Consider the following 16,502-nt stretch of genomic DNA (forward strand, 5'->3'; position numbering starts at 1 on the left):
TATATATATTGAAATGTCTGAATATATATATGAAAATGTCTGAATATATATATTGAAATGTCTGAATATATATATTGAAATGTCTGAATATATATATGAAAATTTCTGAATATATATATCAAAATACACATTCCAGAGTTCGGTCCATATTCTCAAAGTTTTCATATATATGTTCCAGAGTTCGGTCCATATTCTCAGACTTTTCGTATATATATTCCAGAGTTCGGTCCATATTCTCAGACCTCACTTTTGATATATATATATATATAATAAGTTCCTGAACGGCATGCCATAGCTGCTATACTGTACAGTATTTATTTATTAGGACTTTGACACAAATGTTACCTACAATAATCCAAAAAACTCCAATGTGCATGAATTAAATCATTACACGTATATATACCTAGTCATGATATATATATATAATTTTTCCTCAGATACTCTATTAGGAATGTGCCAGGCTGTTTTCTTTTAACGTGTTTATTAAAAGATTCTTTATTTTACATAGTGTTAAATACAATCTCTCTGGAACAAAGGGTTTAAAGCAGATGATGAAAAAAATATATGTGGGATGATGCTTGATTTAATGTCCTTTCAGCAGACCAACAATACAATATATCACTCTATAATTAGTTCAGTACTCAAGTACCCAGCTATAGTTGGAAACAACAAGACAGAAGAAAGGTCTTTAATTCAAAGCATTTCTGTGCAAAAGAGGAAGAGTCAGGAGCCAGAGCCCATAATCTAGCAGCTTATATTGTCTTTTACTTTAGATGCTGCAGAATAAAAACCTTTTCACAACCAACAGTAAAACTCAAGTCTCTATCTTCCACCAGGATCAGCATGGTGCATTTCAGGGGTGTACGTCAGGAGAACAATCATGACCCACAGATGGAGTGCAGCCTGTAAAAACAAGTGGACATATTGTTGATTTATTTGTCAGAAAACTACCTGAGATGTAAAAATTACCTTTTTTTTAACGACTTACCATGTACAAGATAACGAAAAGTCTAGCCATAGGATAGCGCCTCAAGAAGATGCCCAGTCTGATGCTGAAATGACAACACCGGGAATCACATCTCACCCAGGAGTGAATTTAAACCCCCACCATTTGAGAACAAAACCCACTTTGAATTGTTACCTGAAACGATCAATTGTGCTGGCTGCCTTGCGTACTTTGCCATACACTCCTCGGCTGTCCTGATCACTGAAAAGGATCGGAGTGTTTCTTTGTCGAGTTCCTGAAAAGAAGGCACACAGAAAGAAATTATAAGTACCAATGAACTCTGAAATGAAATCTGATTAACTGTGCAGCAATGGGATTTCACACTGCAGTGAAACTAGGGCTGAGATCATTCTAAAAGATAGTCAACAAAGATTTTCAGAAAGATTAGTTGATACTAATCTGCCGTATACTGGTTCCTACCTGGTCCCTCCAGAGGTCCTATGTTGATGGCTGGCCCTCCGCTTGGTCCTCCCTGAGAGTTCTTCAGCTGCTGTTCCAAACGCTCTAGCTGGAAAACCAGGGAACTTTTTTCTGTGCCCAGAGCCTCCAGCATTGTCTGCTTCTGAATCAGTGTTTCCGTCAGCTGGTGGAGACGATTCTCCAGCTCCGTTTGGCTGTTGCTAATGGTTTTATTGGTCAACTGCAAGAGAGAAAGTAGTTCCGCTTCTTTGTTGTTGACCAAGGCTCTGCATTTAAATGTGTTGTGTGACTTGGAAGTTACTAACCTGGTTCCTGAGTTTCTGGATTTCATCTTCTCGGTCCTTGATTCTGCTTTGCAAACTGATTTTGGCTCTGTGTTGCTCTTCCTCTAGATACTGCAGCTCCTATGATTTATGAAATGCATGCACCATAAATTAGGCAAAAAAATAGAAATAAAATCTATGAAATTATGGTAAAGGAATCATCCCCCCTTACCTGTTTGTAGCGCTCGCCCTCAGCCTCCACCTCTTGCTTAGCTCTGCCCTGTAAGGTCAGCTGCTCCTCAAACTGCAGCTGCTGCTCCCGCCATGTCTCTGTCTCTGTCAAAGCCTGACTTTCTAAATCCTGGGAGAAAAACATCTCTTACACTGCAGATATAAACAAAGAATGTTTGACAGAAAATATCAGCATGTATAGCAAGAGCAAGAGGAACGCCACGCCTCGCATCCAGTGTAGCCATCAACTAAGTGTCAGATTATTTTAGACTGACTTTTCCTCGGCCATTAATTGCAGCTCACCTGTATTTCTGTTCGAAGTGAGAAAACTTGTCCCTGGAGTTTTTGGATCTCTTCTCTTTGCAGTTCTTTCTCATGACGTAGATCCTCCAGCTCCAGAGTCATGGCCCCGCTGCTGTCCAGAGTGTCAAGACCAGATCCCTCCTTCAGACTGCTGATCAACTTCTCTTTTGACTAGATGGTCATTTAAAAACAAGTGAAGCTCAGTAAAAGAAGCCTGATGACAAAAAGGCATACAAACAATAATGATTGTCCTTAATAGTTCAAGTTAATCGTGACACCAGACTTACTTGTAGAATGCGAGACGCTTTGTGCTTGTAGTCCTGTAACTCCTGTTTGGCAGCATCAGCTGCAGCTTTGCCACTCTTCAGTTGCTGCTGGAGGTCGTCGAGTCGGAGCTTGTCCTCTCCACCTCGCCGCTCTATCGCAGCCACTGTCTCTGCGAGGGTTTGCCTCTCAGCCTCAACTTTGGACAGGCGTGTAGCATATTCACTCTGCACAGCAAGAAGGAATTAAGAAATCCAATTTTGCTCAGTCTAGACACGCATGCAGAAAAATGAATGTCACCTGCATCTGACGATAGCTGTCCTTTTCCCTCCTGACAGCTATTTCAACCTCTCGCAGCCTTTCCTGGGTCGTTTCAAGAGCTTGTGACTGCATGCTGCTTCCTTCTGAGAGGTCTTGCATAATTCTAAAAAAAAAAAAAAAAGAAAATAACTTTCCAAAATAATAATAAAAACCTGAAACTGGTTCGGAGCTTAAAATGTCTCAGGAGCGTACCTTAACTTTTCGTTCTGTGCCTCATCTAATGCAATGCTACGGGACTTCAGCAGCTGATCGGCTTCATCAAGTCTGATTTTCAGGACTGCAAGTTGACCGTCTTTTGCCGAGAGGGCTTCTGTGAGATCATCAACATGTGACCGAAGTTCCCGTAACATCTGTCCAGTCTGAGACTGCTCCGAGTTCCATTTGTCAGTGCGTAAACGCGTCTGGTTCAATTCTACATGAGAAGAAAACAACTTTGGTGAGTGGGAGAAAGGTGCAGAAAGGCAGACCACTGTTACTCGTTTCTCCTCGCCTACCATCCTGTAAGTCTTTTGCTCTCTGGATGACCGAAGCCATTTCTTGGTTGAGGGAAGTCACCTCACTGCGCAGCAACTGATTTTCCAGACGCAGACTGGACAGAATCTGGCTCTGCGGCTCCTCTGTCGGAGGAGACGCAGGAGGTCCCTGCGCACTGGACTCTTGGAAGATGGCCAAGCTGGAGTCTGAACTCTCAGCTTTGTCTATGGTGGGCAGGTGGGGGCCAGTAGAATGCACAAAAATACCAATGAGATAGAAATGCTTCAAAACAATATCGATATAAAAAGCAAGAAGAACAATAAATAATTTGTGTTGTGCAGCTGTTCTTCTCCAGGTCGACAGTGAGGAAAAGGACTAATCAAACACTAATATTCAAATGTATTTTTTCTACTGTATGTTAATAAAGTAATACAATCTGTGGAACTGTTTCTATCATTGACTGAAGGGGATGATTATTAGTTATCATACCTTGGTTTTGTTCTCTGGCGGGGCTCTCCTCTGACATTTTCACGCTGTAAGCTGACAGTGAGCTCATGCTCGAGGCCCTGGATACACCCCGGGTCGAAGGGGGTGTCGATGGGGCAGAGGGGGTGCTGTGGATAGTGATCAACTGAGATGGTGTCAGGTTTTGGGGTTCTGCAACTGGAACAACCTTTTTCCCCACTTCTTTTCTGGAATCCCTCCGGTTGCTAGCTGGAGGGTCCGAGCTGTTCAGAAAGTCAAAGAGCATGTCGTCATCCACGTCCTGCTCGCTCTTTTTGGGCCTCACGAAGCCAGCCGATGTCTTGGCAGAGGTGGCGGCACCGCTGGCAGGAAGGTTGGCCCCGGTTGCGTTGGGTTTCATGATGTTTCCTGCTGCTGCAGAGATGTAGCTCAGGGCATTATCAGGAGATGCATTGACTTCCTTTTTAGCTGCATTGGTGTTATATCCTGCAGCATTGTAGTCTGGTCTGACAGACGATTCTTCCTCATCGAATGAAGAAGAGGATATTCTTTCTTGTTTTTTGATCAGGGCGGTTGCAGCTCCCTGGTCCATTTTATTGAGGAAGTCCTCAGCTTTCCCAGCAAAGTCAGCGATCCAAGACATTTTCGCTCTTTATGGAATTAAAAAAAGGTCATAATCAATATCTCCGAAAGAGGCTGAACATCATGGCCACATATTTATAAGGCATATCTCAGTAACATAATTTTGTGATTGCAAAAAGAGATACTGTATACAATTGTTTTAGACTCTTATTCATCCAGGCCATGTTAAACACTGAAGCCTAAATCAGAAGCAGTCATCATAAGTTCCAACTACATCATATCTCAAGTGAAACGTCTTCAAAACATAAATGGAATCCAAATGGCTCTGATTCAACCATCAAGGAGTGGCGCTTTGTTAAATCCGCTGATAATCCACCGCCTGCTACACAAATAAACGGAATATCAGGAACAAGTGATCCACAGATTACGTTCATGTAATGTAGAAGTGACGAATAATATCATACAACACTGGGATTCTAACTCTTTCAGTCAAGCAGGAATAACAAGCGACGCTTGATTATGGTCAGAACTTCTGGGGACAAAGCTTGACATTTACAAGAGTCAAAGTCCAAAACGACCACCCAAGTCCTGCTAGCCTAGCCCAACGAATACTTGCTGTTTAACAAAGAAGGCTTACATTCATTACAAGTGGCTCCCCTAAGTTACAATAAAACGAGCCCAAACAGGTTGTGTCAACAGGATCTCCATCATTGCTAAAGCTAACAGGCTAGCTGGCTACTACCGGAAAGCCTCTAACGTACCGTTTAAAACAAATTCGACTGTCAAAACGTCCCTGGTCACGTGGCTACCGCCGGGGCTCGATTGGGAAGCATGAATGAGGAATATCGTATCGATAAACACGGCCAAACGGCACTATCTGTCCAGGAGGCTGTTTGGGATCTTCTCAATACGTGGACGAGGTAGGACTTCCTGCCAGCTAGGACCCCACAACAGAGCGACTCGCGATGTGCCTGATTAAAAAACAGCCAACGAGGTTCTCGTTGTACGTCATCCTCATCCCTTGAGTCCTCTGTAAATACACGCACTGGCTAACAAAGCTGATTGAGACGCGTTTGCTGCACTTAATATGAGAGGTTTCATTTTTAACAGGAGAGACTGAGCACTATACTTCCTGTAATGTTATCAGAAGCAAAGACAAAAACGTAAGAATAAAGAAATGAAAAACTTCAAAACATGGTACACGAAGCCTCGAAGCTTTAGAACTTTTGAAATAACGTTGCTAATAAATGCATTGACTGGAAAAAAAAAAGATACATTGAGACTTAGAGCATCAAATTATCCTTAATAGAACAACCTCAGCAGATTACCTGACGACAGTCTCAACTTCAGATAAGAAAAGAGACAACGTGACAAAGTACTTATGAAACAGTGCCTCTTTATTTTTTCCGCACTCACGCCAAAATGCATATTTACATGGCATGCCACATCAACACAGGAACTGACTATTGACACAATTGATTACACATAGAATCTGATTCTGGGAGTTCAGGGAAGAGAAGTAATCCCAACAACAAGATTATCAGAAATGAAGCATAACACTTTCATAACAAGACCAACCATAGAAATCTTTTTTTTTTTTTTTTAAATTGGGTTGCTTTTAAACAATTTTTTTTATAAATGTTCAGTTGACAATGTTGTGAGAAGTTTTCATATTTGTCATGGAGTCAGGTTGTAGTCATTTAAGACTCGTTTACCAGACATTGTTGCTGAAAACCCTTTTTATTTTTAAGTCTGTATTCATTGAAACAGTTCAGAAACGATCCAAAGGACATGGATCTTCTAAATGGCAAAAAAAAAAACATTGAAGTATGCATACCAGGGCAGCAGTTTGTGGTTAAAAATCAACACCGTGGAATGAGTTCTTAGTAGCTTGTTCAGTCCTTGTTGCAGATCCACGAGTACAGGGATCATTTCAAAAACACTGCTGTTTTTGAAATGCGAAAGGCTGAACCTGTTCGATTTGAGTAAAAACTTGCCGTGCAAACAGTGCCTCTAGACCCTGTTTTCAAAAGTTTGCATTTTCAGGCTCCAAAAATGCTGTTCTCTTGTTAACGAGGGGCCAAAACAAAAAAAAACGTGAACAACTCTCCCCCCCCCCCAAAATACAAGGCTGTTAAAATTCAGGATGGACTGTTGATTACATTTACAAGGAATTTACAAGAGCAATTCACTGCTGGTATGCAGCTCAGTAATAGAGATGCCTCATCCAAGTCCTCGAAGATAGTGTCCCTGTTCAAAATATCCACAAGCGCAGTGTCCTTAAAAAAATAACAAAAAAAGACAAAAATAAGAAGTGAAGTCCAGAAGAGCCAAAAAAGAATAAGGAGGGGAAAAAGTTAAAAAAGCAACTCGGAATCAGAGTTTCTGTGTGACTTGGAACACGAACAAAACAAGAAACATCTGGACAAGCCTCCTTTAAGAAAAGTGTTGTCTTTGCCTTATCAGTATTTCCTCTGTATTTGGATAAACAGTCTGTTGCATCAACATTCAAACACACGTCTTCTGGGAGCCTGTCTCTCTCTCTCTCACACACACACACTTACTCAGCCAACTACACATGCAATGTGGATTCTGAATAATAGCCTGGACTGATCAGATGAGCCCTCGCCTCTTCTTGTAGTCTTCCAGGTTGAGGGACCTGCGAGGGGCCCCGTCCTTCACCGGCAGCGCGTTGGAGCTCACAGACAGAGACTTTGCCTCTGCGGAACGCAAAATAAATCTCTGTGCTCGTTGACATTCATTTTGCACGTCAGACACCCAAAACAGAAAGCAAGGCTGAACGAGTAAAACTGGTCTTTAAAAAATGTCTCACCCGCATTGGGGACCTGCAGGTCAATCTTCACGTCGAAATCATGGACTTTAAACAAGTCCTCTGAGAGGTCAGTGGCCGGCTTGGGAGCGTCTTTGTCTTTTGCGTTTGATTGACCCTATAATAAAACAAACTGAGGTTAAAAACTAGACGCATATTTCTTCTATGATTGACCATTTAGTCATTCCTCTAGTTTAATACAGAAAAAAGATGATCATGTGCATTTATCAAACTATTAAGAGTCAAGCTCCTGACGACTCGAAGCTAAAATAAACTGCAGAGCTCCAAGCACATGCTTTCATTTAGGTATGACGCATCACTTGGAGCAGGACTGCAAACAGGATTTTGGTCTTGGCAAACAAGTGAAAGAAGTAAATACTTCACTCCTCTCTCCAAACCTTTTCTAAATGAAACAAGTGGGAGTGCTTATTGGTGCTTTCTCTGCTCACCAGTTTGTTTTTGTCTGCACCGGAGGGATCGCCTTCCGACCCGGAGCCGTACTTCTGGTTTAGATGAGCGAGAATGGCGGCGTGGACCGACGGGTCTCTGGCCTGCGGTAGACGCGAGCTGCTTCAGCAGGGTTCATGACTTTATAAGCAAAGCATTTCATAAAATAAATATCAAACCTTACGTTAGACACCATGGTGGGTTTGCACTGTCTTCGCGTGAAAGGGTCCATTTGTTGGTTTTTAGCATTTTGTCCTTCGGCCTGTGATACAACAAACAATAAACAGGGTTTGAAACACCAACGTTCAGTGTCACGGTAGAAGAATTTAATATCTTCATGTAGAGAAGCAGCTTTCTTGTCTCGTCACATGCACTGCTGCAACCACGGCAGGCCGGCGCACACCAGAGCTGAGGAGTGAGGAGTGAGGAGCAGATGCAGGGGGGGGTGGGGGGTCATAAAAAATATACTCGCTACTCTCCCCAACCCAAAATGAGTTTAAAAACCTTTCCTTGCTTCCTTCTTGTCATGCAAACAGAAGTGAAATAATTGTAAACAGAGCAAAAACTAATCTGTATTAAAGCACCTCCCTGCTTGCATCTTTTATTTTAATTTTAAAACCACAATACATCCAATCATCAACTTTCATCGGAGCCGTAATAATCAGAAGGTGCATGTCCAGGTGAAAACTTACCACAAGAGCTTTTTCAGATTCAACGATGTTCCAACTTCTGTTCCTCTGATTGATGTAACTGGGTGATAAAAAAAACAGCAGGTCTGAGAGACAGCAGGTCTGAGAGACAGCAGGCCTGAGAGACAGCAGGTCTGAGAGACAGCAGGTCTGAGAGACAGCAGGCCTGAGAGACAGCAGGTCTGAGAGACAGCAGGTCTGAAGGACAGCAGGTCTGAGAGACAGCAGGTCTGAGAGACAGCAGGTCTGAGAGACAGCAGGTCTGAGAGACAGCAGGCCTGAGAGACAGCAGGTCTGAGAGACAGCAGGCCTGAGAGACAGCAGGCCTGAGAGACAGCAGGCCTGAGAGACAGCAGGTCTGAGAGACAGCAGGCCTGAGAGACAGCAGGTCTGAAGGACAGCAGGTCTGAGAGACAGCAGGTCTGAGAGACAGCAGGTCTGAGAGACAGCAGGCCTGAGAGACAGCAGGTCTGAAGGACAGCAGGTCTGAAGGACAGCAGGTCTGAGAGACAGCAGGTCTGAAGGACAGCAGGTCTGAGAGACAGCAGGCCTGAGAGACAGCAGGCCTGAGAGACAGCAGGCCTGAGAGACAGCAGGCCTGAGAGACAGCAGGCCTGAGAGACAGCAGGCCTGAGAGACAGCAGGTCTGAAGGACAGCAGGTCTGAGAGACAGCAGGCCTGAGAGACAGCAGGTCTGAAGGACAGCAGGTCTGAAGGACAGCAGGTCTGAGAGACAGCAGGCCTGAGAGACAGCAGGCCTGAGAGACAGCAGGCCTGAGAGACAGCAGGTCTGAGAGACAGCAGGCCTGAGAGACAGCAGGTCTGAAGGACAGCAGGCCTGAGAGACAGCAGGCCTGAGAGACAGCAGGCCTGAGAGACAGCAGGTCTGAGAGACAGCAGGCCTGAGAGACAGCAGGTCTGAGAGACAGCAGGCCTGAGAGACAGCAGGTCTGAAGGACAGCAGGCCTGAGAGACAGCAGGCCTGAGAGACAGCAGGCCTGAGAGACAGCAGGTCTGAGAGACAGCAGGCCTGAGAGACAGCAGGTCTGAAGGACAGCAGGTCTGAGAGACAGCAGGTCTGAGAGACAGCAGGTCTGAGAGACAGCAGGTCTGAGAGACACGTCCCGTTTGCTGAGACAGAATACTCTGCAGCTTGTTCACCTGATGGCAGAGATGTTCTTTGTCCTCTGTCTGTCCAGTGCCTCTGCCCTCTCCTCAAGTTTGTTCAGCTCGTCCTGGATCACTTTCACTTTGTCTCCGTCTCCGCTCTCCTCTGCCATGGCCTTCACAAGCACAACAAAATTCACAAGTGGAGCGCATACATGTGCCGGGCTTTGATGCCTTACGTCGAGGAAGCATTTAGCAGTTTAAAGTGTAAAGCAGTCACGCTCCTCTACCTTGTCTTTGAGCAACTGTGTTTTCTTCATGGCATAATTCGGAGGAGCCTTTCGGAATCGGTCCTTTTCTTTCACAATCTGCAGCAATTAAAGGAAAATACATGCCATGTTCCACTGCAGAATTAGTGAACCCAAATAATAATTAGCATCCAGAGAGACACACTCACGTCCTCTATGTCTTTGTCATTGAACTTATAATTCATCGCTTCCTTGATGGTCTGCTCCTTTTTGGTGATTTCATCCAAAGTCGGTACTTGCATTCCAGCAACCATCATCTAGAAAGCAACACAAGTCACCGTGCAAAACCTTCAGTCATCAAGGAGACAAAGCTCCGCCTCGAGCTCCGCCTCAAGCTCCGCCTCAAGCTCCGCCTCAAGCTGACCGAGCTTACCGCCTCCTTCCACTTCATGAACTCGCTTTCTGTAAACTCCTGATTTGATACGAACTCAAGCCTGAACACCCGCGTGTCGCCGCCATGCCTGAGGAAGAGATGAGACAGGAAATGCCTCAATGCTTCTGGGAGATTTTCTGATGGAGCCAGTGTTTGTGCAGTCAGAATCTAAGTGAGCATGTGGAGAGATGTTTGCGTCTCACGCCTGAGAGAAGCACAGAAGGAAGCTTGAAGTTAAATAAATGACATAAAATCTGTTACGCAGCAAAACCTACCGTAATTGTAACCCCTTGTTTGTTCGTGTTGACCCCAGCTGGTAAACCTTTGATGTTTCTACCACGTCCACAATTTCAGCAACCTTTGAAGAGTAGGAGAGAAAAATAGTCTAATAAGAAACACAAGTTATGCTCAATATTCAACATCATAAAGGATGCGTTACCTAGCAACGGAGCTTACCCTGTAAACGGGCTTACTGCTGCTGTTCCCAATCCCTATCCTGACGAAGCAACCGGTCACCGTCTTAGCGAAGAAGGGCATGTGGCACCAGCGCTCCAGCTTGTGCCGGGACAGACGCACCCGGTTGAGCTCGTCCGGGAGCGAAACCGGCTGCGACTTTGGTGGAGTTTCCTCTTTTCTGTTGACGGGATCACCGGCAGGAGGTTACGTTGACACGAGGGACAAGACGAATAAAGTCCAGGAGAGTCAGACTCACTCGTCATCGTCGTAAGAAGACGAACGTGAACTGCGGTCGCTCTTGACTGATGACTTGTCATCGTCTTCCTCCTCTTCCTCCTCATCGTCGGAGTAAACCTCGCTCGTCTTCAGCGGCTGCCGCTTGGCCAGAAGTTCCGCTGCTCGACGAAGAGAAGAGATCGCGCGTCATCTTTTGGAAATGGATTAACGGTCGCAACAAATAGGCGAAGCTCACACCAACCCGTTCTGTTTTTCTTCTTCTCTCGCTCAGCTTTGAGTTCCTCCATGGCCTGGGACTTCTTGTCAAGTTTTTCGTCACGTTTGGATCGCCGTTCCTTGTTGTGTGACATCACCTGGAAGAGGGGAAGATTTAGTAGAAACACCAAGGATGAAAAAACGTGTCCCGTCCAGCGATGCATGTCTGCCAACACTTTCAGGTTAAAATGTTTGTTTTCAAAAGCAGTCTGGGACCCCAGGGCTTCAATTCATACGACCTCTTCGTTTATCGTTCATCCAATAAGCACACAGAACAAGAACGATGGCATGCGAACACAACATTTCCTTTTGAAACGTACCACTTGTGTGTCTTGAACCTGAGATAGCTTCCTCTTTTCTTGTTCTTCCTCCTGCTTCTTTTTCTTTTCCTCCTTCTCCTTCTTTTTGGCCGTCTTCAGCTTCTTCTTAATTTCAAAACTGTCAAAATAAACGTCGTATTCAGCACCTCCGTAGAAGTACAGTCGCATTTTCACCTGAATGTTTCGCGCTTTATTTTTCGGGCCGCACCCCCCTCTCCCGCCGGCATCACTCACCGTCTCTTCAGCACCTCCCTCTTCTCGATTCTGTTGAACAGCTCCTGCTCCCTCTCCTTCTCCGTCATCTGTTCAAGTCGAGCTCTGTCCTCCGCGTCTCCCATCAGGTCGTCATCATAACCGTCCCTGAAGACCTCATCTTCAGACGAGTCCGAGTCGGAGCTGGAGGATGAACTGTTGCTATCGGAATCGGACACCTCACCTGAAAATAAAGCGATTCACCGATGCAAATAGCGATCAGGTGCAGCAATAAACACCGGCGACATGAAGTCTTCCCATACGCTGCCTCTTCATCATGACTTTACTCTGCAGAAAGCCGACCTGTATTGGTAAGTACCCAAATGAAAGTATTTGAAAATCGGGGCATCCCTTCTCTCGGTCCATGTGAGAACAATGAAGAAGCTGCAGTTATTAACTTGTGGGATTTTTCCACAGGCTCATCAAGCAGCCCAACACTGAATGCGTACCCTCCTCTGGTGCAGAGCTCTCCGCTGAACTGTCTCCCTCCGAGCTGCCAGACGCCGTTGATTTATTAACCTTCTTCTTTGTGGCATTCTTCTTCTCAGAGCCTTTCCCCTGCTTAACCTTCTTCTTGCCTTTGGTGCCGCCCACGGTCCACTGGACAAAAGCATTTAACAGATCAGCCTTAGTTATATTAAATAACAGCAACTGGCAAAGAATAAGAGTCTTTGGTAAATGTTGCAGTGCTTTATAAAATAAAACGAATCCTGGCATCTTTAAACTGTATTTTAACATTCTATTCTTTTCCAAATGTAATGCAAATGTAATTTGTGAGAAATAAACAAAAACAGACGTGTCATACCTCATCGTCACTATCAGATGTTTCAGAGTCTGTAGAAGCTGCAGGTTTGCTAACTGGCTCTTCCTGTTCACCTGAATCAACTCTCTTCCTCTTTGCCAAAGACAAAAGCTCCTGAAAATTAGATCATGCTGATGTAATTCAGAAAGCGCACGCAGTAAAATCACAACGATGCCAAAGAGAGAAATGAAATGCATCTTGGTCTGTCCAATCCGGAGGGGCGGCAGCAGCTCAGTACCATAAGGATCCGAGTGTGGACTGACCGTTGGAGAGGTACCAGGCCCTCTGTGTGTGTGTGTGTGTGTGTGTGTGTGTGTGCATGTGTGTAGTGTGAGTGCATATTGAGTGAAAAAAAAGTTTTTCTTCTCCTCTTCTAAATACAGGTGCAAATAACCCGAGACTACGCGGCGTGACAATGCTTAAATCTTTAAAGACACTCGTTCTGTTTTTCAGCAGTCAGCGTCCTGCAAGTGAAGTAAGGTGAACAAGGAAGTGAAGAATCAAAACACATTGTGTTGGCTGCAAGTACGGTCACCAAGTAGAGCGTTCCAGAGGTCCAAAACGTTCCTGCTCCTCCTGGGGAATCTCAAGGCATTCCCAAATTGGACGAGACGCTATCCCGATTTAAAATTTGAGAGAACAAGCAGAGAGTCCTATTTGACCAGCAGCCCGTATGGGAAGGGGTGACGTCAATACTTACCTCAAAGGCCCTGCAGCTAACTTCAACCTGAATAAATGGCTACCTCAGCTCAAGTAACCACCAAACACCTTCATGATCACAAACAACAAGAGCTTGTGGCCTGCACGAGGAGCTGCAGCTGCCGCTTCGGCGTCTGAATAGGAACCGGCGCCGCTTTGCTGAGGCAGCTCAGCTCCTCCAGCGCTTGTTTGACAACAACACAGAAATAGAACTTCAGCTCTGAGCCGATGACGTCACTGGAGATAAGGTTCCTCAGGCTAAACCGAGTCTCACCCCTCTTGTGTTGCAGACGCATTCTGGTTTATTTCTGAAAGCGAGTCGTCACATCTCACAACTTACACATAACTGCGACCCACAGCAGGCCTTTGCGCGGCACTTTCGTTTCACAACAAAACAGTGTAATTGCCAAGTTCCATCTCTCGGGATGCATCCTCAACGTTAGCAAAACTTAGCTTGCACATTACGAGGAAATGCCTTCTGAATGCTCTCAAACACTCCTCTCGACCTCGGCTCCGCATCCCGACACATAACCCGACACACTTACATTTAGGCAGCGACGTGGTTACTGGGAAAAGGGACGCGGATTGTAAATAAGATGGACCCAGCCTCGACTCGTTCATGGGAGGCCAAACAGAGCGCAGCCACATAGCTTAGGTCGGGCTTCACGCCAAACTGTTGACCATTTAATGAGCGAAATAAAACACACCTACCTGATCTAAATTATCGTCGCTGGCACTGTCTTCGGAGTCAGAGTCAATCACGACCCGACCTTTCCGTTTCTTCACATTCACCATGATTAGCTACACAGCTAGCCTGTTAGCTACCTCCGTGGCGTCTAAATGTAGGAGGCTAAGCGTTGCTGCTAGCTAGCTAGTTGGCGCTGCAGTCAATCACACAAAGGCAGCACTGAGCATGCGCGCAAACATATGGTTACTGTTTAATGTTATATCTGTATAAGTGAAACTAAATTCCGATTCATGCTTGTATTTATTATATCAATTATTAATATGGTTTAAAAGTGTGGAAAGATGTTGAACCAGTATGCGAGAACAATAATAACTCGCTGTGAGCGGAACCATTTGTGAATGAATGCATCAGTCAGGACAGAAATCTGTGGTGCACACGTGCTGCATTCAGGTTTGGTGGTAATTTAAACTTCTACGCTGAATCGCTGTTGTACGATCTGCGTTCTGCTTGCCACTCCATGTTGTTTTCTAAAATGAAGTCCGACCATTGAACGCATCACAAATGTTGCGTTTGAGTCTTAGTTCGTGTTTTAGCTCCGGCAGCCGTGAGTTTATAAATGACTGTAGCTTTGAATAGTTTAGTTTGTTGTTTTAATCCATAACAGAATAAAATATATTTTGTTAAATAACCCGATCGTGTATCCAATCTGAACAAGGACAGAGGTAGGTGAAATATCCATCCTACTCATTCATCTTGATCAGAGAAGCAGCCTCGCTTCATGCTAAAGTTCAAATCCTTGGTATTACTGTTAAGGATTAAGGGTACAAGTGGCATTTTTGTAGTTCTGTTTGTACGTCGTTAGCGATATATGCGAGTATAACTTTTGATCTTTCATGATTCTTTTCCACCCTAGAACCCAAATATTGTTTTTCTTGTGTATCATCAGTGAATCAGCTGAAATGTCTCTGACAAAGATCACAAGTCTCACGTCAACAAGGCTGCTGAGGTCCATCCGCCGTCTGCTGTCCCCTCCCGTCACTCCTTTCACTGTTCCCAGAAGAGCTTTGAAATACAGACGACCTGGAACTCCCAATGAAGACAAGTTCCAATGGCAGAGCATGACATTTGACCTTGCAAAGGGTGTGAAAGAAATAAGGAGGACTTTTGTATTGCTGAAAAAATACTTTGTTGAATCCTTGACAATCGGACCAGAAGGCAGACCGCTGAGTGAACACGCGTTCGAGCAGAACAGGGTGGTGTGGGAGTTCCGAGGTCCAGAATCCCTGGAACAGTGGACGGTGTCCTCGGATCGGGAGATAGGAGGCCAAAGTGAGGCTTACTTGAAGCTTGGCAAAAACACTAATACCTGTTTTCTGTATGGCACGCTGAACTCCACTCCTCCAAACGATGGAGAAACTCGCTACAGTGGCTACTGCACCCTGCGTTCACAGCCACAGCTGGTTAGTTCATGGACCCGTACACTTTAGGCAAAAGCGGTGATTTAAATATGATTATTTTTTGTTGGGAGGGGTTCTTGGCTCTCGGTTTTGATTTTATCAAACCGTTAGTGTCATTGAATTCAAGGTTAAAATCTATGAAGCAGCTGTACCCCTCATAGAATGACTTCTGAAACATTTAGGAACAAAATATTTAGTATTTTTCAAAAACTAAATATACAGTACAAGCTGAATTTAACAACATCAAAAACAATTAAATTATCTTTTTATTTTCCAGGCTGCATTTGATAAAAAAATTCTCCACGATTGGACCAGTTTCAACTACCTGCATTTGCGTGTTCGTGGCGATGGCCGGCCCTGGATGATCAGCATCGCAACGGACACGTTCTTCTCTCACCAGAAAGATGACTTGTACTGTTATTTCCTGTACACCAGAGGAGGACCCTACTGGCAAGACGTCAAGGTAAGACAAAGTTCAAATACTTTGAGTAGCGTGTCATTAAAGTTTTGCGGTGCAGTGAGCCTAATGTTTTGTTTCTTTCACTTTACTACTCTGATCTTCCTTACAGATACCTTTTTCCAAGTTTTTCCTCACCCATTGTGGGAGAATACACGATGATCAACATCCTATATGGCTGGACAAGGTACAGCGAAGGAAAACTGAACGACGTAGCATTAAGTTATAATAAAAAAGAAGCCATCACTGCTGCAACCTCGTGCCTAAATGGTAAACATGTGAATGTTGAACTACTGCCGTTTTCTTTATTCACATTTCTTTCCATTTACAGGTGACCAACATTGGATTCACCTTAGGAGATAAAGCTGATGGGCATTTCCAGCTGGAGATTGATTTCATTGGCGTCGCTAAAGATCATGCACACACTGAGGAGTTTGCCTACGAGATGTACAAGAGGAATCCTTAAGTTTCAGATGCACATGAAGTTTATTTATGGAATCACTGCATTACGCTGAAACAACCAGCCTTTGATACACCTGATAATCAATATTGGTAACACTTCTGTTAAGATATTGTGCACTGGATTGCAGCTCTTATGGATCGTTAGCGATCCATTATGTTTAACTGAGATGACACAAGATGCTGCCCTTTCCACATCGAATCCAAGTTTATTTAAATCGTGTGCGAAACATTTCTTCTTCCAAAACATGTGAACTGCCTGGATCTCCATGAATAAAAACCTATCTCACTTGAATTGTTAATTTGTTTTGCAAAACGATGTACAGGAACGTTTTGT

At 44.5% G+C, this 16,502-nt stretch overlaps 3 protein-coding genes across 4 annotated transcripts; 1 reads left to right on the top strand and 2 right to left on the bottom strand.

The window, feature by feature from the left end:
- Positions 1–481: 481 nt before the first annotated feature.
- Positions 482–5,201, bottom strand: golga5 (golgin A5). Its single transcript, XM_068751990.1, has 13 exons — positions 5,091–5,201; positions 3,772–4,397; positions 3,303–3,506; positions 3,001–3,220; positions 2,788–2,911; positions 2,511–2,714; positions 2,224–2,394; positions 1,922–2,050; positions 1,732–1,830; positions 1,427–1,646; positions 1,142–1,241; positions 989–1,052; positions 482–903 (listed from the first exon to the last, which is right to left on the bottom strand). Exons 2-13 carry the CDS (start codon positions 4,388–4,390, stop codon positions 823–825), a joined length of 2,235 nt encoding a protein of 744 aa, XP_068608091.1. The 5' UTR covers positions 4,391–4,397; positions 5,091–5,201; the 3' UTR covers positions 482–822.
- Positions 5,202–5,708: 507 nt separating this feature from the next.
- On the bottom strand, positions 5,709–13,954 carry rtf1 (RTF1 homolog, Paf1/RNA polymerase II complex component). 2 transcript variants are annotated; one of them, XM_068751778.1, is made up of 18 exons: positions 13,816–13,954; positions 12,409–12,519; positions 12,053–12,203; positions 11,586–11,787; positions 11,352–11,469; positions 11,018–11,129; positions 10,796–10,934; positions 10,540–10,717; positions 10,359–10,441; positions 10,084–10,171; positions 9,860–9,967; positions 9,693–9,770; positions 9,457–9,578; positions 8,299–8,356; positions 7,791–7,868; positions 7,609–7,710; positions 7,163–7,277; positions 5,709–7,049 (listed from the first exon to the last, which is right to left on the bottom strand). In XM_068751778.1, the coding sequence occupies exons 1-18, from the start codon at positions 13,897–13,899 to the stop codon at positions 6,943–6,945; spliced, it is 2,034 nt and encodes a 677-aa protein (XP_068607879.1). In that variant the 5' UTR covers positions 13,900–13,954; the 3' UTR covers positions 5,709–6,942. The 2 variants fall into 2 exon arrangements, with proteins under 2 accessions (XP_068607879.1, XP_068607878.1); XM_068751777.1 differs by having other exon boundaries at positions 10,075–10,171.
- Positions 13,955–14,341: 387 nt separating this feature from the next.
- On the top strand, positions 14,342–16,449 carry ndufaf1 (NADH:ubiquinone oxidoreductase complex assembly factor 1). The gene is made up of 5 exons (XM_068752299.1): positions 14,342–14,514; positions 14,739–15,252; positions 15,527–15,712; positions 15,819–15,893; positions 16,038–16,449. The coding sequence occupies exons 2-5, from the start codon at positions 14,752–14,754 to the stop codon at positions 16,170–16,172; spliced, it is 897 nt and encodes a 298-aa protein (XP_068608400.1). The 5' UTR covers positions 14,342–14,514; positions 14,739–14,751; the 3' UTR covers positions 16,173–16,449.
- The last annotated feature ends 53 nt before the right edge of the window (positions 16,450–16,502 follow it).

The sequence above is a fragment of the Brachionichthys hirsutus genome, chromosome 18, assembly GCF_040956055.1.
Source record: "Brachionichthys hirsutus isolate HB-005 chromosome 18, CSIRO-AGI_Bhir_v1, whole genome shotgun sequence".
NCBI lineage: Eukaryota > Metazoa > Chordata > Actinopteri > Lophiiformes > Brachionichthyidae > Brachionichthys > Brachionichthys hirsutus.